This window comes from Lissotriton helveticus, chromosome 11 (genome assembly GCF_964261635.1).
Source record: "Lissotriton helveticus chromosome 11, aLisHel1.1, whole genome shotgun sequence".
Classification (NCBI taxonomy): Eukaryota; Metazoa; Chordata; class Amphibia; order Caudata; family Salamandridae; genus Lissotriton; species Lissotriton helveticus.
The window spans coordinates 124,042,295-124,063,655 of NC_136072.1; the positions used below are offsets into that span (position 1 = coordinate 124,042,295).

Sequence of the window (21,361 nt, forward strand, 5' to 3'; positions counted from 1 at the left end):
GAGACAGAGATGTTGTTTGGACTGATAGGGCGGGGCAGCCACACAGAAGGAACGGTCCGCGAGAAACGAACGAAACCACTGGTGTGCAGTGCCGGTCACCCCTATCTCCTCAAGACGCTGCAGGAGGATTTCGTGCGAGACCGTGTCAAAGGCGGCGCTCAGATCTAACAAAACAAGCGCCGCCGTTTGACCTGCATCCACAACTGCCCGCAAATGCTTGACCATGAATAACAGTGCTGTCTCCGTACTGTGGCCAGCTCGGAAACCGTTCTGTGTAACGTCCAGAGCGTTAGTACGCGACAGATGATCAGTGAGGGCGGTGTTGACATGCACCTCCGCGAGTTTGGCTGGCCATGGGAGAAGCGAAATCGGACGGTAATTTTCCGATTTACTATGGTCGAGAGATGGCTTTTTCAGAATGGGCATCACTACTGCATGCTTCCATTTCGAAGGCACCTGGCCGGATGAAAGCGACAGATTGATTAAGTCGCAAACCGGGCAAGCAAATGTCTGATCTCTAAACATTAATGGCTTAAGCGGGTCTACCGGCGACCCAGACTTGACTCGAAGAGCCAAGGCCGTGTAGGTCTCCGGAGATAGACAGGGGAAAGAGTCTAACACCACCTGTCCCGGCAAGATGGATGTCCCTGCACTGGTTTGTGCAGCAGTAGTAGTAGGAAAGGCTCTGTAGATGGTCTGGACCTTCTCCAGGAAATAGGCCGCCAATATTTCACAGTGGGTGTTAGAACTGATGGTATCAATGGCAGGCTTCTTTGCCACAAGGTCCTTGAGAGCCTTAAAGATGGATTTAATAGGATTCCCACTGCTGCGAAACTCCAGAGCGTAGAATGCATCCCGGGCTCTACAAACCGCACGGTGATAAGACTTGACAGTAGCCATATAAAAGGTTTTTTTGCTACTGTCATACTTTCTCCTCCAGTCTCTCTCTGCACGTCTGCACACACTTTTCAGAGCCCGCAGGTTGCCATTGTACCAGGGACTGGGGTCGCGGGGGCCACACTTACTCGAAACCATCGGGATGAGGGAATCGAGAGCTCTGGTTACCCATTCGCAAAAATGGTCGTACCCAGATTCCACATTCTCCACTACACCCAATGGATCGGCAGTAAGAAGGCGATAGAGATCTTCCGCTTTTAGTTTGCTCCAACGCCGTCTGGGCAGAGCTCGCAGCGACGGCTGAAATGGGGCCTCTACCAGAGGGCAGTAAATAGTCACTAGCGAGTGGTCTGAACAAGTCAGAGGGAGGGGGGAGGTCACTGTAACCCCCTCTAGATTGGAAAAGAAGGGGTCCAAAATGTGACCACCACTATGGGTGGGGGCCGAGACCAGCTGGAACAATTGAAGGGCCTCAAGGTCCGCCACCATCCCACCCACTGAGGATAAAGACAAGGTGTCAAAATGGAGATTCAAATCTCCTATGATGGAAAAATTGGCAGACCCTACTGCCAGTGAACTAACTGCCTCAGGGAGGGCCTCTCGGAATGCCATGGCACTGCCCGGTGGGCGATAAATTAGCAGCCCTGACAAAGTAAAATGAGGTGTAACCGCAACTTTGAACAGGGCGCTTTCGTAGCCCGCAATGGTTTGTACTCTCCAGGAACAGGAATAGCAGGATTTTACTGCAAGAGCGACTCCGCCTCCTCTAGAAGAGCGATTGAGCGTGTAGATGGAATACTCAGCAGGAAAAGCCAGATTCAAAACAGTAGAATCGGTATCCTGCAGCCACGTCTCAGTCAGACAGAAAATGTCGGGGGAGTCGTTGTCCATAAGGTCAGCAATATCCTGATGGTGCTTGACCGCCGATCTTACGTTCAAGTTCCAGATGGTAATATGTCGCGGGGGAGCGTTACTGCATATAGCGGACTGCGCTGCACTAGACCCCAGATAAGAGGGTGCTTCGAGTCGCCATCCACCACAGGCACATCGGTGAGGGCCACACAGAGGGTAAACACGGGCTCCATCACAGGGTGGCAGACGATTATTGATCGACAGGAGGGTTTCCCTGGTGTAAGTGGGCATGGTCGGGGCAGTGCCTGATGGTAGAGTCACCACCGAACTAGCGCGACCGAGCGCGGACGGGCGCAGACGGGCAGGACTCTACCATCAGGCACTGCCCGACCATGCCCACTTACACCAGGGAAACCCTCCTGTCGATCAATAATCGTCTGCCACCCTGTGATGGAGCCCGCGTTTACCCACTATAGTGGCTGACCCTTCCACTTTCCATAATTGGGTAAACTGCCCTGACTAAAAGGATTCTCCTTCATAGAATTATCTATATAGTTCCTAATCATCCATTCTGAGAGCCCAGTTCTACTCTTACCTTCCCAACTCGACAAGTGAGACATTTAAATGGCAGGGCAAACACCTTGGAGAGATATTGCCGAATGCACCAAATGATGGTGGACTGTGCTTGCCTCATATTACTAAAAGGCCATCTGCTTGTGATCAACGACTGGATATATGGCCCCGCTGAAGACCCGGCATACTAAATCCCCGGCTACATTACCTATATGAGAGACGCTTTCCCGGAGATCTCCCCTTAGCTATGTGGCCTGTCATCGAGACCTGAAACAAATTAAATGGGAAAAGAAACTTACAGTGGAGACTCCATTTCTGGGTCGGCACCTGTCTACTTCAGGTCAACCAACTGAGGTGATTCAAATAATTTGACTATCCCGGTGTATCAAACCTAGCCTCCAATATTATGAACATGTACTTTATTATTTGCTACTCAGGTCATATTTGACACACACACTCCACAATTTAGCCCACTATGTCCCCTCTGTGCCAGCGTCTTTGAATATCGATACTGTACAGGTCCCTCATTTTTTACACCCGATACATTCTATAAACTTAGGAAAGAATGGGCAAGCGACTTGGGACCGACCGAAGAAGAAGCCTGGTCCTTTGCACTGATGGGCCCTAGTAAATAGGCTGTGTCTACCAAATACCACCTTGAGATGAGATGGTCACTTATTGATTACGTCTGGTGACATAGACAATGTCATGAATGTGGCACATACTTGCTATATTTAATGTCAGACCTACAGGAGGGTTACAATACTACGAGGTTGGGAATTTAAGAGGTGTCTATATTAATGTCTTTATTAATGTAATGTGTTTGTTTGTACTCTGGAAACTAAAATTGTAAATAAAAAGAATCTTTAAAAAAAACAGGTGGAGGGACAAAAATATAGCACAATTAGTTACTTATTTTAAGATGTGAGAACAATCCTACATCGGGGGCTAATCGTTTTTGCGGGTCCATTGGGCCCTACGATTTTCCTCAACACAAATTCTAGAAGATTCTAAAAGTGTAAAATGTCATACACGTAAAAATGAATTTTGCTCAATATATTAAACATAAATTGGACAACTATCAATTACAGTAAAATGCAGTGCTTTATAGTTATATTTATTTCTCATTGCGTAGCACATAAGACTTTTTTAATTTACAGCTAAACACAACTCTGTAAAACTGCACAAATGCTGCAGTTCGAGTTAGTATGCATACCTAAAAAAAGCCAGAGAAGCAAAAAAATATTAAAAATATTACAAAACAGAAGTTGACATGTTACTCATTATGTAAGTGGGTACTCACTTCTGTCTTCACCCACTCCCAATAAGATTGCATTATAATGTAAAGGTCAGCTCTCATTTTGGAAAAGGCATGCGCACATGTACAACTTCTGTAGATCATGAAAAACATAAAATTGGTTAGCGGATAGCATGCAGGTACCTTTCATCCGAGTAGGAACTTTAACAGAAGTTGTGCTGAGAGAGGATGCTAAAGAAAATCGTCGGGTAACTTCTTTCTCCTTGGGTTCTGGATCTACGAGGGCAGACAGACGCAGTGCATGCAGGGGTTAGTTGTTAATAGAAAGAGGAGGTCATAGCCCAAAAGAGAAGAAGCAAAAAAAAGATCATGCAAGCTCGCTTGTAACAAACACCTTTTCTTTGCACTTCCGATTTTCCACCTTATTCGAGAGGTCAGGTTCCAAATCTGAATTGTCAGGAATTTCCATGAGCAGACCCACCCTGTTCGTTCTTCCAATCTGGTACCTCCCACATGATGTAACTTATTATAAAGCCATGGTTGACTTTCAAAATGAAATCAGGAAATGATACATGATGGACACATATCGAAACAAGCAGGAAGTTGTACAAATCACGACAATACAGGGACAGTTCTAATGATGAAGTTGATGTAATGTAAAATTTGAGTGCTGTGTGATCAGATGGTCATAGTTGGATAACAAAAGCATATGTAGGAATGTCATTTGTTTAATTTTATTTGTCATAAAAGGAAATAGCTATTTGGCCTCTTCTATAACTGTCTGAAAGATTGTGGGTGGAAAACAAAAGTATGAGGATGGGTCTACAGGTCTTGCTATGAAATTGAGATTCCTTTCTACCGTAATGTAATACTTTCTTTATTTATTTCAGATGTTTTTCGGATAGATTTCGCCTGAATAAATGCTCAGTGGTGCATTAGAATGATTACTTAAATGCTCAGAAGATAGAAATGACAAATGTTTCAATTAAATTAAGAATATATGAATAAATGAAGACTACTGAAAAGAAATTGAAAACGGTATTGTGGAAAGAACTTTTGAAGCAATTCATGAAAAAGATTATAAAAGAAAAGGTTTCTGTTGGAGATACTAAGAAAAAATATCAGCGGATAAGGATTATTTCCAGTACAGCAAGGGAAGGGCACTTGCAATTCTGGGGGAAGACACTGAAAGAGATTTTGCAATTACAAGCGTATACCATCTATGATCAAATATATATAATGCCAACACCATTAGAGCAGGAAGAGCTAAACTATTGATAATAGTTGAGTGGAATAACCATTTGGCTGTGCTGGCATAACTTTCCTGGTGGAGTGCCTCTTGATTGCACGCTGCAGTTCTTTGATACTGTAAAGCTTGGTTGGGATTGGGGTTATTGTATATGGAATTTTACAGGTTATCTTGCCTACTTAGGACCACATACATTGCTTATCTGTTTGGAACCCTCAGAATCAGTTGGTGCTTTAGACGCACTCTAGATTTAACATCTTGTGGCAGGTAGACCTTGGCTTATAGGTTTTACAATGACATTCCAACGTACTCAAGAACTTGACAGTCCTACTCAAACAAGTAGGAAGGCTTGATCAACAAAGATGAAAATCTTAAAGTCAGAACCTATGCAGACATGTTCAGCGAGGATATGAACCGATCGCCAAGTTGGCTGGGATAGTGAGCTTAAGGACTTGCAAGCTAAATGCCCAGTTGGGTTTTCATAGCATGGTGTGATAGATGATACTACATGGCTGGTAATGCACTAATTTGTGGAAGGATGTCGATGCAAATAGATATAACACCCACTTGGGATTACACAGATCATGACTTTTTTCAAGTTATGTCCAAATCCGGTTCAAAATTGCTGATTTAGATTTAGGGCCCAAGAAAGGGGGGGGAAGGAAAGAGACTATTTGATTCTTGTGAACATCCAAAATAATTCTGGGCAGAAAAGAAGTATGAGTTCTTAAAGACACATTATTAAGATGGAACAAACAATGCGGTTCTTGCTTGCACAGTGCTTAAAGTTCATTAACATTTCTAGCGGATTTTTTAATCACTAAAAATGCTACTTTACATGAAAAGTGCTAGAGGTCTGACTTATGCGTAAGGTCTGATGAGGCCCTGTTAATTCAGACAGGACAATGTTCCACTTCCTGGCACAAGATTTTTCACCTGAAGGAAGACTCTACTAAAATTCTCCTGGAAACCACTGATCATAGGAATTATGTAAAATTACTCTCAATGGTACTTTACTTGAAGTAAACTGAAAACCTGATTTAAGTAAAGTGAAAGTACTCAGGAGTTTTTATTATTTTAATTTCTGTGTGCCCTTTTGAGACAATGTCCTATTAACCGTGCAACCACTGTTTTAGGCTCATATGCTAGTATGCACTTAATCCTAATGCCCTTCCCCTTTTATCGTCTACTATTGCAATTTACTCCTGTAATCTGTGCCTTTTAATCTCTGTGATATCTATTGACTCGTCTTCTACCAAACTTGTGTTCATTTATCTTGCACTTTTATGGCCTCCGTCTGAAATAAAGTTTTACTACTACTACTCAGGAGTCAGGTAATTAGCCTTATTAACAACGGGTTGTGGTGGAGGCTTGTGCCAGGCATCCCAAGTATGGGAATAAGCCTCTTGTGTGACTGAATATATGTGGAGCAGGTCAAGATACCACCATTGCCTTGGCCAGACCGGACCCAAAAGAATCATTGTCACTTTGCACTGTCTGAGATTGACAAACACTCTTTTCAGAAGTGAGTCTTAGAAATGCATACATGAACGTCTTCGACCTGTCGGTGACATCCCCTTTAGAGTGTAGCTCTGGGTACCTGGTTGCAAAGTCTTAATATTTTGTGACTGAATGCATAAAAACAAATCTGTTTGGGGACTCCACCAGTTTTAAAAATATTGGAAAGGACCTAGTCATTTAGCACTAATTCGTACTCTTCCAACAGGCGCATGTTGAGTTTGATTGCTTTACAATTCTGTACGCACGCAAAAAAAAACACCAACAGTGTGATGATCCGCCACAAAGACAAGTCTTCTCTCCTAGACCTGAACCCCTGCTTGTTGAGGTATTGCATCATGATGTTCCTCCTCTGAAAAGGGACAAATGTAGTGGAGATTGGTGGAAGGAAAGAGTTTTGCGGTTTGTGGACTGCCTAAGTTGCATTGATGTGATAACTTTACTCTGAAGAGGACCACTTCACACAAGCCAAGATGCCACCAAAGTGGGTGTCCAATTCTTTTCATTTAATTTTGTGTGGCCTCAAAAGGATCTAGAACTATCATACACAAACTAAAGTCAGCAACAACTACAAATAGTGCAGGAGAGATTTAGGAAATGGTAGTTAGTGTCTGGTCCTACATGAGTAAATACTATATTCTCCAGTGCTGTCATTGGTTGCGGAGAAATACATTAGCTTGGCACTGCTGCTGTCTAGCAGTATTATCACTATGACTTGGAGGGGTAACACTCCGCCATCTGTCACTAGTTGGCCCTTGGGAGCTGTCCAACAACTCAAGACCGAGAGTAAAGTACAGCGGGAGAATTTGCACAACGCCAAAGGGGTTAATCACTAGAGTTAGGACATTTTTATTGCTGCGTAAAAACTGGATGCACAAGGAACTCTGCAGCAGGTGTATTGACATCCTAAGTTATTCCTAACAAAGACCCCCCCCCCCTAAGGTCAGTGCCCCCCTCCAGGTCAGTGCCCAGTGCGGCCACACCAGTCACACTGCCCTAAAGCAGGCCCTGCGTGTACCTAGCCAAAGGACAGTGGAGAGCTGTACAGGGTCAAAGACAAGCACAAAGTTAACAAGGGATAGCAAAGATAGTTGCTTTGTGCAGTGTGATGATGTGTTCTTTAAAGAGGTGTGCCTTCAACTCTTTCTTAAAATGAAGCAGTGTTATGGCTGGCCTGATGGAATATGGGGATGCTGTTCATCATCCTGGGTGCATAGATGGAAAAGGCCTGCTGCTTTGATATTCTTTTTTTTATACTTCTTAGTCTGTAGTCTGATGGTGCCCTGATTACGAGTATGCCGGAACCACCAGAGATGAGTGACTAAGAAGGTCAGAGTGCCATTTATTCTGCAATGGCGGGATTACTATGACAGAACTCCTGGGAAAAATTGTAGTAGCTGCATTAAAGTAGAAATAAGATCAGTGTGGGGAAACCTCCATGAGAGGCAACGAATACTGAGTTGCGGGCTATGGCACCAGTGACTTCAGTTGCCATGCCAGAGGATGGACTGCGATGCAGGTGGCATCAACTGTGGATCCAGTGGAGTTGATTGCAGGCACCGGAGAGGTCAGCGAGCCTGGCACCAAAGGTGAAGAGCCTAACGGGAAAGCAAGAGAGGATGGCATCAGGCATTTGCTCAACCTGCAGGAGTGAATGGCGTCATGGTTGTAGCCAAAGTCACAAGTGGCAATGGAAGGAATGGAGTGAACATTGTAGAGTACAGCTTCGGAATAGACACAAAGGCGTATCCAGGTGGACACATAGGGCTGTCTGGTGCTCCAGAGGGAGCACTGGAACATCTGAAAATATTGAACAATGCATTCAAGAAAAAAAATTGATCCGTCCCAGGGCCGGTAAACTCTGGGTAAGCTTCATCGGGCTGAAACCTTGGTACCAGCGCCGCAAGCGGTTACAGGTCCGGGACAGGCACATGTTTTAAAGGAGCTACATGCACTGGATCTTCCTTGAGTTCTTCCACAGGTTCTTCCTGTATAGGATACTTGTGGAGTGTTGGGGACTTATTCTTGGAAGAGTTGTGACCCCTCTTAAACTTGTGTTTTCATTTTGACAACTTCAAGGAAGGCGCCAACTTCTGTGTTCTTGATGTGGGTCTGGACCTCTTCTTCATTAAATGTTCAGAATGAGCCTAGGCCCAGACCAGCTTGGCCTCTTGTTCTTTGATGGTTTTAGGGTGCATACTCCGAGAGGAACCACAAGCCTTGATGTTGTGGTCCTAACCCAAGAACCACAGCTAGATGTCATGAGGGCCCGTGATGGACATTTACCCATCACAGTCCTTGCAAGTCCTTGCAAGGCTTAAATCCTGAACGTTGATGGGGAGACAACATGTAACTATAATATGCATCAACGGCGTGGAGAAAAGGGAACTGACATCAGTACATCAGTGCACCATTGGGCACTTTATGGCTCCTCTGATGGCATGACGGTGCCGAATTCAGCACTAGGGTGGAGCCAGCACCCACTACCGGTGTGGAGAAGCATTGAAAAGTTCTTTGATTCAGTCAGATGCCTAGAATATTCAAAATGTGAGAAATATGCGGGATAAAGTATCCTTCAGAATGAATACACACATATGCTTTAGGGCCCATTAGCAGTGTAACAGAAAAGAAGACGTGTACAAGAGGAACTTCATGTGCAAACCCAGTAAGCGCCCATGCATTATAATGGAGACTACTATGCACTCACATTGCTGACCATAAAAGCAAGCAGTTGCTAAGATCAGATTTAAAGGTATATTTGGCACGGAAACATAAACATCATTTTGTAAAGCAGAGGTGATTTCTGATAAATTAGAGCTGCTGCTTTTCTTTTTTCTATCAGACATAAGAAACCTCAACAGAGTATTTCTCTCAACATTGCCAACATGCTTCTCAAAGATAAAGGGGCATATTTCTGAAAATTGTGGCGCAGGGCAGTGCAGAAAGTCACCTTGCTATGCTGCCCTGCATCAGAGGGAAAAGGTAGAAAAGCGTCTTATTTATCCAATACAGTGCATTTCTGTTCTCTTCCCTTGCGCTTGCGTTGGCATAATTTTTCAGCCTAGCACCAAAGCAGACAGGATTGTTTTTGTGCAGGAAGGGGCACCTTCCTGCACAAAAACAATCCTGAGAGGCTTTTTCCTTTTTCTATGTGTACTGAAGAATGCAGCACACGTAGAAAGAGGAACAAACAAAGGGCCATAAAGATATTTCTCAATGTTACGCCTCCCCTTAGAAGGTGTAAGATTTTAGCTCATTTCCAGGTTTACAAGTCCTTGTAAATCTGGGAAAGCGTCAAAATCGTTGGCAGTTACATGGGAACACCCACGCAACACACATGGCCACACCTACCCAGGGCAAAGTAAGGCCACACAGCAATTTGTGATGAGTTGCCTTACTTCACATTTATAAAGCCACCCAGAACCATGCAAAGTGATTTTGCATGGCTCCATAAATCTGTTGTAGAGGTTTGTGTCGTGCATGAACCACGTTGCATGGTGCAAGCATGATGCAAACCTCTCACAAATATGCCCCAAAGTATCTACTCTCTACCATAGTACATAGTACAAAGTACAGCATAGCGTAAAGCAACTTGATGTTGCACACCACCACAACATCAAGTCCTCATCATGAGGCCATAAGGGCACCTGCCAGGCCTCATAGACGTCTTTGAGTATGGAGTGGGTAAAGCTTGTTTCCCTCAACCTCCAGTTTCTCTTTTGACACTAGGGGACCCGATAAAGAGGCAGAAAACCTCTTAGGCACCTAAACATGATATTGGAATGGATACCAGAAAGGCAATGTAGGTGCTACACCCATATGCATCCCTTTTGCTGCGCTGATCCTCAAACCAGCCCAATGACCTGGGACACTCTGTAAGGTTTAATACAACTAGCCTAACAGTGGCTGTACATTTTGGGCCACATGTTTTAACCTATTTTGCGTTGGCGAACAGGCCGATTCGCAGAATGGTCCCATTTGTAAATGCAGAAAAGGCTTTACCAGGTGTCAAACCTGTTTTGCGGTTCAATAACCTGTTACCGCATTGCAAAATGAGTTTGCGATTCGGTATTTGGAACAGGAGTGTTTAGGGCCTCCCTCTCAAACACCAAATCGCAGCTGTATGTATGACTGTTTTGTAACCGTCAATGCAGTCACAAAACATTCACATTTTACCAACTTCATGTTGGTGGTAACCCATTCGCAAATGGGAAGGGGTTCCCCTTCCTCTTTCGGAATGGTGGCGAAAACCCTTTTTAGGTCGAGCCTGGGCAGCGCATGTGCTGATGCTAGGTATGCAGTATTGAAGTATGCACTTGAGGCCCCGCCCACTCTCCACCCATATTTTTCATTGCCTTGTGTCATTGTCCTTGGTAAATGCTGGCTTCTGATATGTAAACAGACTTGTTAATCCCTCCTTAGTACCACCTTGTCTTCAAGTGTAACCCACATGAGGACACCCCTGTTTACATGTGTTGTTGCTCAGTTTAATTACAGCCTCCGAGCACTATTTTGTTTGATGGTTTTTGCATGCCTGTCATTGTATGCAGGACACGCTCTCTCGCAACAGCCTTGCGTTTTATTTGTGATCTGTACATGAGCCTTCAAGAATCAGTCCACTTTCTCTGCCCATAAGCCGGAACCAGTCGCACTCTTTTCTATTTCTCTGTAGATTCCATTTCAAGCCACCAGCTTCGAACGTTTGGGATTTATAATGGTGTCATAGTCGAGAGATATGATTCCATTGATTAATTCCGTGCAAATAAATCAATATATATATATATATAAATGTATATATATATATATTGTGATCCTTTCTGTATTGTTTTATTGTTTCCTCATCTTTTTTGGTCTCCAAGTCCTCTGCTAAAAAATACCCCATGCAGTAGTCCTTTCTTTCTGATGATGCCTTCACCTGTGTCCTCTTTCTCTTTTTACATTACTGAGCTGTGCTGAGCCTGCGTTCGAGGCCAAGGTCCATTGACAGTAGAGCGCCTGTCTCCAGACTACGAAAGGCAATATGACCAGCATCTGGATGGGAGATGGGAATGCTTGTGGTGGTTTGCATTGTTCGAAATGTGTAACACGCTTTTAATATGTTGAGTGTGCTGTGTATATTGAATACACTGTATTCTTTTGATTTTGTTATTATCTAAAGTTCCTCTCCACATGCAATACGAATGTCAGAATGGTTCCGGTTACAGCGTTCAGTGAGCTGTTGGGATTCAAGCGGTCAGGACGTGCCGGGTTGTGGGCTTGTAGTACTGTGCATAAAGAAGATTTATTAGAAATCATCCTGCACCTCATGTACCTTTTATTCACCACAGTGCTACTGCTAAGAACTGCTGTTAAGAACTCTTTACCCGGGGTGACTAAACAGCCCTGTGCACTTGAAGCCCAGCCTATTCTCAGCCTATATTTGTCATTGGATTGTGTAATTGTCCTTCGTAAATGCTGGTTTCTCATATTTAAATAGGCTTGTTAGTCTCTCCTTAGTACTGCCTTGTCTTCATTTGTAACCTTCCATGAGGACACTCCCTTTTACATGTGTTGTTGCTCGGTAGGCTTCAATTACAGCCTCCAAAGACTATTTTGTTTAATAGTTTTCGCATGCCTGCTGTTGCATGCAGGACACGCTCTCTCCCAACAGCTTTATTATTTTGTTTACTTGCCGCGCCAAAGGCGGCTGCCTATTTTTTTTAAAAATGATTTAATTTTGTTTTTAATTGCCCCATGCCGCACTTACACTCTAAAAACATAATTTTTTTCTTTTAAACGCAACACGTTCTCCTTTAAGGAAAATAGGCTGTATTTAAAAATAAATAATTGCTTTATTGAAAAGCAATCACAGACATGGTGGTCTGCTGACCCTATGAGGCCACCATCCCCGTGATTTTAGCGATTCCTAGAGGAATGCAAATGGTGACCTATGTCATTAATATTAATGAGGTATGTCGATTTGCGACTCCCTAGGAATCGCTAAATGAAACTCTTGGAGTTTCATACATTAGGAATGGTGATTACCTAATTGCTATTTGCTGAAAATCGCAATTAGGTAATCGCTATTCCAAATGTGGATACATGTGGCCCTTTATCTTTTGATTCTGCACGCCAGTAGAGAAGAAGCATCATATTTCATAAAGTGAAAATGAATATGAAAAATGAACCTAATCAACAAAAGTACCCTACTGACTCTTGAGCTGCCAAATTTCTGTCAGAAAGCAAGTACTACAGGGGAAGAGACAAACAGACAACTTAGTGAAATAAAAAGCTAACTGTCACCAGTTTTTGTAAAATAACAATCGCAGCCTGGACTCTACTGAACCTTACTAAATATAGTCATATATCTGGGGCCATTAGAAAACTTCATTGGCTCCCTGTCAAGGAGCAGACTGAATTCAAGGCGCTTTGTTTGGTTCATAAAACCTTACATGGTGGAGGACCCACAAAATATCTCAAATTATTCCAATGGTACACTCCGGGTCGCTCCCTGAGATCAGCAAAGCAAGCACTGGTTAAGGTCCCAAGAGTCAAGAAGACAAAACGGGGTGGCAGAAGTTTCTCTCATTTAGCTCCCAAACAGCGGAACAAGTTGCCACTTAAAATCAAATCCCTATCGGTCCACACACACTTTTGAGCCAGTCTGAAAATGTGGTCCTTCCCTGCTAAGTAACAATCTTTTTTTCCCTGGGTTTTCCTATATCTCTGCTATCTTAGCGCCAAGACGCCTCGGCAATCGAGCGCTTTATAAACTTTTACTTACTTACTTACTAATGTGTTTTAGGTCATCTGAAACATCAAAAACTGGCTGGAACGAACATTTATGTGAAAAGCACTAATGTTTGGAATCTTCCACAAGCGTTCAGAAAAATAACTAAGGGGCTCACTTTGCTTTCTACTGGGACACTGGTGGTCCACGGACCTAATTCAAGTGCCAGCACAGGTTTTTCTGAGTTAGGCTGCAGGTGTAGGAGCACATTTCAATTTCATTTCTTCCCTCTAAAACAAGGGGACGAGATAACAGGAGGACTTGGCCCTGCTGTATGTGTTTAAAACCCATTTTTAATTTTATAATTAAAAAATATAAATATTTTCGTATACACTTGATTTAAAAGAAAAATCTTCAAAGTGAACGTCACCTACTTGGGGGTCATTCTTTTTTGCTAATTTGTAGAATTCTCTCTCTTTCGGTTTTAAGAATGTATCAAGATTCTGTTCATGGGATGGACTATAATATTTATGAATATTTAAGAAGATATCCTGATTGAGAGGTTTGTGCCATTGATGCTTGCCTGGTCTACGTTCATTCACATATATGCATCCAAATTCACCATGTGTAAATTAATAAAGAGAAATGAAAGAAAAGCAGGTATCTCAATGCTTCCATAAGTCAGCTTCTCAAATATGAAACATTCACACTGAATAAGTATGTGATGTAATAAGAATTTTTAGTTTTCTTAATATTTATCTGTTAATCAGTTGCTATTCTACCAGACTTTCACCAGTTCTTTGCATGTATATATGTTCTTATGACAAAAACTATGTCACTTCAACCAATACTAAACTAATAGACCTGGAAAGAAAAAGTAATACACAGTAGTCTATTTATTACTAGAAAAAGGTAAAACCGGAGGTTAAAAAAAACACAACTACATTCAGATAGCTTTTCTTTCTTTTGTTAATGTATAAATTAACTACTAAATAAAGACAATTCAGTATGCTGGTGGTAAACAGTGGGTGTACTGATTATGCATGATGAGGAATGGGCATTCTTGAAGTCTGAATGGGTGTGGAGCTGAGATGTCCAAAGGTGATCACTGGATGACAAGGAAGGAACTCCAAGGGAAATGGCTAAACAATTGATGCTGCATGCGTGGTTTTTACCTGCGGACGGAAGCCGGCGGTTGGAAAGACCCTGTAATGTGAATCGCTTTTTAGCAAGAGCTGAGCGCTCAACCTTATGACTGGTAGATGCATCGACTACGAGAAAGGGAGAGGTAAAGTAGTAAGGAAGAATGGGAGGCCAGGTTAGCTGGGTTAATCGTTACATTTATGGAAAATGAAGGGTTACGACTGAAGGCATTCAAAGCACATGGATAAGTGTTAGAACATTGAGACAACACTGTGGCTTGTTTACTTCATCTGTGACAACTTGAACTTTCAAATAAGGCACTAGAGTTTTCGGATATTTAATTATTATTTACACACAGGCTTTCTTTTATAGTGGATGACACCCTTCCCAAGTGCGTACTTTTCTGAAATAAAACACACAATAAGAAACAACTGAACTGAGATGTGTACACTTTACTAGAGGACTCCCTGGATTGCTTAAAATGTTGAATTTAAAATTATACAACAAACCTACAATTAAAGCATCCCCCAACACCAAACATAATTCGAACAATCTATCTTGCCAATGTAGAAAACATTACATGTGTATTAAAGGGACAGATCCAGCTGTGCGGTAGGGTTTCCTAAAGGTCTGAAATTAGCATGCTTGTTGCACTTTCTTAAAGGCATGGTTTAGGGGAGAATTACTTGGTGCATATTATTTCAGGATATTCAGTAGTCAATAAATCTGGTATTGATTTTTAGGCTCTCATAAAATCTCATAGGAAATCCAAACCCCAGTGGATATACGAGTTTCTGCCCTTTGCTGGATTATGAGACATGTGGAAAAGAGTACATATTTCACCAGTAAAAATGTGGTAGAATGTATTGGTGGAAAAGTGGCTAAAACCTGAGAAATATGGGGCAAAAACACAGATTTACACAGAAATGTCCCACTCTAAAACTAAATGATCATAATAGTGCAGATTAAGCTGCCCAATAATACCATTCTATACAGAACTGGTACTTCCGGGTACAATATTACAGCATCACTTTTTTCCCAACAAACCTTGTAATGAAGGTCTTGAAACAGAAATCATTTAAAAGCTGTTCTGTGTAAGCGAAGGCCAACAAATTTAGATTTTACAAGCAGGGATTTCAGTTTTATAATTTATTCCCTGGTAAGCAAATAAAGCCTACAAAATGAGGGGGGTTTAAACAAACTAAGGATTAGCTTGAAATAATTCAGAAATTAGAAATAATGTATGGAGGAGAGCTGGTACTCATATTTCCATGCACACATTCCATAATCACATACAAGATAAGCACTAGCCAAGTGAATAGGTCTCCCCCATGAAAGAAAAATCTATATAAGATGGCTGAGTGCACGAAAAAGCGGGATGAGCATCTTTCAATGTTTTAATCAAAGGAAAAGAAAAATCACTTAAAGATGGCCACCGTGTCTGTGCAGAGAAAAGCTGCAGCCATCTTTCTACTTTATTTAACATTTTCTGTTTATAAAGATGGCTGACTAATTTTGGAATGGTCAATTAAAAAAATATAGTATACATGAATGTCGTGCAGATTGGGCAAGTGAGCTGACTGGTAGTAGTGTGCATCTACTCGACCCTCACAAAAATACGTTTTTAAAACTTTCAAAAGTGCAGGGTGGGAGGGAGATTTTCAAGGATTGGACACAGATAACGTTTCTGGTGCATCCTACTTGATTGCCCGAGGAAAGGGCAACTCCTCCAAGTTGCAATGGTGCCACCCTGCACAGAATAATATATGTGAAATGTGGCAAGAGCCTCCAAAAATAGGTACCAGTTAGGAGGATAAAACTACAATGTGTAAATCTTGTTTTTCTAGATTGAAGATAATGCTGGAGTAATCAGCAATGCACTAAATCAAAACTGACCCCAGGAAAGAGAAATATCCAGACACAAATAGTGGCAAGGGGTATGTAACTTTATTTGAATAGTTAATAAAACCATTGCAATACAAAGAACATCAAGTTAAAACAATTCTGCATACGACATTAAAAGCAATACTGCTACTTAACAGACATTCTCCTGGCCAAACCCGATCCTGGCAAGGGGTGAAGAAAGTGACATAAATCAGGGAATGAGATGCATTGTAACACATCTGTGTTTTATTAATGCTCTTGTTATGTTTGCTTCGAATAACTACTGACTTCACTCGAAAAGATTATACTGATTTTTCATTGGGAACCTCAGTCATCTGTCAATTAACTGACCACTATCTTGGAAAAGGCTGTTTATAAGGTTAGTTCCTGCCATTTCCAGAGACTTGTTGTCATTGAAAACAAAGAAGAAGCCCAGGCTTGACATCCTGAGCTCCATACTGGATTTTAATATCCCTATGCCACTCTTTGCGCTCTGTATGAAAACCCCTCCAGGTTACTGCTATTGCAGAAGTGCTGCACCCAACCCGAACAGTGGGTACACCCAGCCTTAGACTCAGTGAGATACCTGACTGTAGTGGTGAGTGTACATTGCGCGGACAGCCGCGCAATGTCTTAACATTCTTAATGTATTTATTCCTCTCGTGCATGCCGCGCGCATTGTATGTTTATTAGCTTGTATTGTTCAAACATGTGGCACATGCATGGAGGGTCCGTTCAGTGAGGGTTCTAGCGATGACTGGTAGTCACCGTTGGGCTTTCTGCTGGAAGGACGCTCCGTGTACTGGGTGGAGAATAATCTTCCTTAAACTTCTACTTCAACATTCACGGATTTCCTGGATTATATTACTTAACATTTGGCGACGGTCGGGAATCTCCACCCACACCCACGCTTAGGATTTACATTTATTTTTCCACTTCTTCCGTTTATGGATTAAGACTTACCACGTCCATAAATCCGGTCGATCTCAATACCACTTCGAGAGTACTCCGGTAGGATTTGGTTATTCCTTCTCGTCTCTGATTTCACTCGAATAAGGTATGAAGAAACCTGTTTTCTAAGCCCTCATTGGAGCGTTCTAATAAGCCTATTTACTGGTCCCCTTTTACAAGACTCTTCGTTGTCAGCCAGTGGGGATCGAGACTTTGAGTCTGTGACCAATCGTTTTGTTTAAAACTTTGCCGCACGCACTGATTGGTTCAGCGCCACCTTGCTTTGGCAGTGAGATACTTTGTTGCAGTGACTTTGACCGAAGGCGCGTGGCTTGTGTTTTCAGTGACGCGCACGCTTATTCTTTTGCCCCTTGAGCGAAACAGCCCCGTTTTTCTCGTTGGCATGTAACGCATACATTAATGGATCTTCAGCGACGCGCACGCTTGTTATTTCTTCAATAAAGCGAAGCGCGTCTCACCTCTTTGCCAAGCACAGGGTATCCTAGCAACGCTCCTAGCAACGTGCATGCATTATACGCCCACTTACAGTTTAGATGTTGCAAGGCAACTCGCTATTCAACAGCGATACGCATGCTTGATTGTCAAGTTGGGTTTTCATTATTTTATCTTGTGTGGCAGTTTCTACAACAGCGACACAAACACTTTAATTTATCTTAATCTTCAACATTATTTATTTACCGGATTTTCAAGTTCCGGAAAGTGTCACTAATTCCTACCAACATATGTATTTTACATAGATTGTTTCACTGGTATTCGTGTGTTTAACATTTTGCTTTTACAGGTTTTATTGAACTATTTCAAGGAATTTGTGTGGTTTTATTGTCTACTATGTCTAATGTTCAATTACAACAAATTACTCAACCACCTCCTTTTTTAAGCAAACCCGGTAGTCCTGAGGTTATATGGTCAGAATGGTTTAGAATCTTTGAAAAACACCTAGTAGCCATTGACTCTGTTGCAAACTCCCCTGAACGAAAATGTGCAATTCTTTTCGGATGCCTTGGCCAAGCTGCTCAAAGAATTTTCCATAGTGTTGTACCTATTCCTCCTCCGGAATCCCATGCTGGTGATGGTCAATGGAATGTTTACCTGGAAGCCGTAGCTCGCTTAAAAAAACAGTTTTCAGAAGAACCAAACATTATGTTAGAGCGTCATTACTTTTATTCAAGGAAACAAAAAGAAGAGGAAAAGGTTGAAGAGTACATTTCTGCTCTCAGAGTGTTGACAACCACATGTGACTTTTGCCCATTATCTGATAATTATATCAGAGATCAGTTTGTTTTCAATTGCGCATCCTGTAAGATTAAGGAGAGGATTTTAGGATGCAAAAATCCTTCTCTGAACGAAGTGATTGACCTTGCTCTAAGCATTGAACGCTCTACTCTCTCCAGTAAAGTAATGATTGATACATCTAAAAGCGGGATTAATATGATCGGTTCACCTGAATCTGGCCAAGACAATGTTATATGCACAGTGAATAACAAGACCAAAAATGGTAAATTTGCTCAAAAGAAACAAGCAGTGTTTTGTTATAGCTGCGGATCGAAAAACCACATCGGAAACTCTCCAAGTTGCCCTGCCATCAACAAACGTTGCGTCATCTGTAAAAAGATTGGAAACTTTCAAGGGGTATGCAGAAATGCGAGGAAATCACTTAATGTGAACTGCATTGACTCTGATGTTGATTACTGTAGTAGTTCCCTCAACAACATAGTGGTTACTTTGGATTGTGATGGTGAAATAGATTTTATAAAAGGTCCGTTATGTTCTGCAATAATCGATAACATTCCTTTGCAGGTAATGTTCTATTCAGGATCCCCATTTACTATATTGAGAGATACAACTTTTTATGATTTATGGAAAAGGAAAGTTGATCTGTTACAGTCTAATGTTAACCCCAAAGCATTTGGGGAAAAAGACATTAACATGATCGGGTATTTCACCAATTTAGTTCAATGTCTTGGAAGAGAAACTATGACTAAAATCTATGTTGCTGAGACGGGAAAGAATATAGTGGGCTGGAAGGATCTTGCCCGCATGGGGTTGTATCTGGTCCCTGGGGACGAAAATCCAATCAAGGTTGGGGAACTACCAGTCTCTAGCATTGATTATAGCATACCCGAATAAGATTCTAATGTTATTAAACAAATTATTTCTGAGTTCAGGCCAGTGTTCAGTGACACAGTGGGCAGTGTAAAAGGTTTCGAACATCAGATCAGGTTAATTCCAGGGGCCCGACCTGTGGCACAAAATGTGCGCTCTGTTCTTCTAAGTGTGAGGAGTAAATTAAAAGAATCTTTATAAAATCTATGCGACCAAGGTATTATAGAACCTGTTAATTCTTCAGAGTGGGTGGCCCCCATCGTGGTCGCACGCAAAAAGTCTGGCGAGATTAGACTTTGTGCAGACTTGCGCGCCTTAAATAAAAATATCATCATAGACTGTCACCCCCTGCCAAAGATACATGAGTTACTTGCAAATCTCAGTGGCGCTAGATGGTTTTCGCCTACTTGATTTGAAATCAGCGTACCATTAAGTTGCCTTATTGAAAGAATCCCAAGAGTTAACTACTTACATCACTCCGTTTGGAGCATACAAGTTTTTGCGGCTTCCGTTTGGCCTGGCATCGTCCGGAAGCGTTTTTCAAAAACGTATGGATTCCCTCTTTCGTGAAGTCAAGGGAGTACAGGCATATCTTGACGATATCTTGATTTTTGCAAAATCAATTGAGGAACATAATATAATTTTAAGACGGGTGCTTTCAATTTTAATGTAAAAAAACATGACAGTTCGTAGCGATAAATGTAAGTTCGCTGTTCATGAGCTCGAATATTTGGGACACACAGTTTCTGAACAAGGGATCAGACCAAAATTTTCAGTCATTAGGGCCATTGAGGATGCCAACCACCCCACTGACAAAGACTCCTTACGGCCCTTCCTAGGTTTGGCCGAGTATTATGCACGGTTTGTTCCATCTTATGCTCAGTTAGTGGAACCTTTACGCATGTTGTTAAGGAAAGGTAATAGTTTTAATTGGTCGCCTGACCTTGACAAAGTTTTCAGTGAAGTAAAGAAAATGATTGTGTCTGCACAGGTCTTTCATGTTTTTAGGGATGATTGTACATCAGTCATTACAGTTGATGCCAGCATGTCAGGCCTTGGTGCTGTGCTTACACAAAGAGTGAAGGGTCGTGAGCAAACGGTAGCATTCGCATCAAGGTCTCTCAAATCTTTTGAGCGCCAGTACAGTACAATCGAAAGAGAGGCATTAGCATGTGTCTGGGCGGTGCAAAAGTTCAGAATGTACATTTGGGGTCGAGTTGGTTACTGATCACAAACCCCTGATTTATATTTTTAACAAAGAAAATTCTTCCTGTATGTCTGCCAGGTTAATGAGACTTGTGTCCAAGCTTCAAGAATTTCATTTTGAGGTAAAGCATATCCAGAGTGGACAGAATTTTCGAGCAGACTGCCTCTCTAGGTTGTCAATGTTGAAAGACGATGATGAGGACATCTCAACTGAGAATATTGAATGTGTTACGGTTGTGGATGCTGTGGGTGAATTGAGTTCAATTCTATCTGAAAAAGATTGGATGTCAGCTTATGAGAAAGATGTTATCCTCCAGAAAGTCATTGACTACTCCACACATAGCTGGCCTGAACCAAAGGTGCTTAGATGGTGATTTACGTAGATTTGCCCAGATTTCTGAGGAACTTTCAGTTGAGAACGGAATTGTACGGAGAGGTGATAAGTTTGTTCCCCCATTTAGTTTACGATCATCAATTAATGACAAGGCTCATCAGGGTCATTTAGGAGTCACTAAGACCGTTATGACAATAAAACAACATTACTGGTGTCCTTCATTAGACAACCAGGTTGGAAAAGTGATCGATGCTTGCCCTGAGTGCCTCTTGTCTGACAAACACTGGCAAACTCTGAAAGTTCCTTTACACCCAACAGAGTTTCCGCGTGCCTCATGGGAGAAAGTTGGCCTCAATTTTTCCGGCCCCTATTCTGTTTTATATCAAGAGAATAAATATGTCATTTTATTGATCGATTATCATTCAAAATGGATGTATCACAAATTTGTTAAACCCCTGACACTGATTCAACAATCTCTTAAAGAAGATTTTTAATTTGGAAGGTGCCCCTAAAGTACTTATCACTGATAATGGTACACATTTCATATCTGAAAAAATGTGCAGGTTTCTGAGTGAGTTAGACATTAAACAATTAAAAGTCGCTTTATACTCACCTTCATCGAACGGTTTGGTGGAGAGGGGAAATAAAGTGATCAAAGAGGGG

The 21,361-nt window shown here is 42.0% G+C and overlaps 1 protein-coding gene across 4 annotated transcripts in view; it reads right to left on the minus strand.

The window, feature by feature from the left end:
* Positions 1-21,361, minus strand: part of MCF2L2 (MCF.2 cell line derived transforming sequence-like 2) — a 2,082,183-nt gene that overhangs the window by 108,274 nt on the left and 1,952,548 nt on the right. The window contains exons 27-28 of one of the 4 annotated variants that reach the window (XM_078665986.1): positions 14,232-14,327; positions 3,764-3,856 (exon numbers count right to left, since the gene is read on the minus strand). The exons of the other annotated variants lie outside the window; for them this stretch is intronic. Coding sequence (XP_078522112.1) covers positions 3,764-3,856; positions 14,232-14,327 — 189 coding nt within the window. The remainder of the gene's footprint in view (positions 1-3,763; positions 3,857-14,231; positions 14,328-21,361) is intronic. 4 annotated transcript variants of the gene reach the window in all.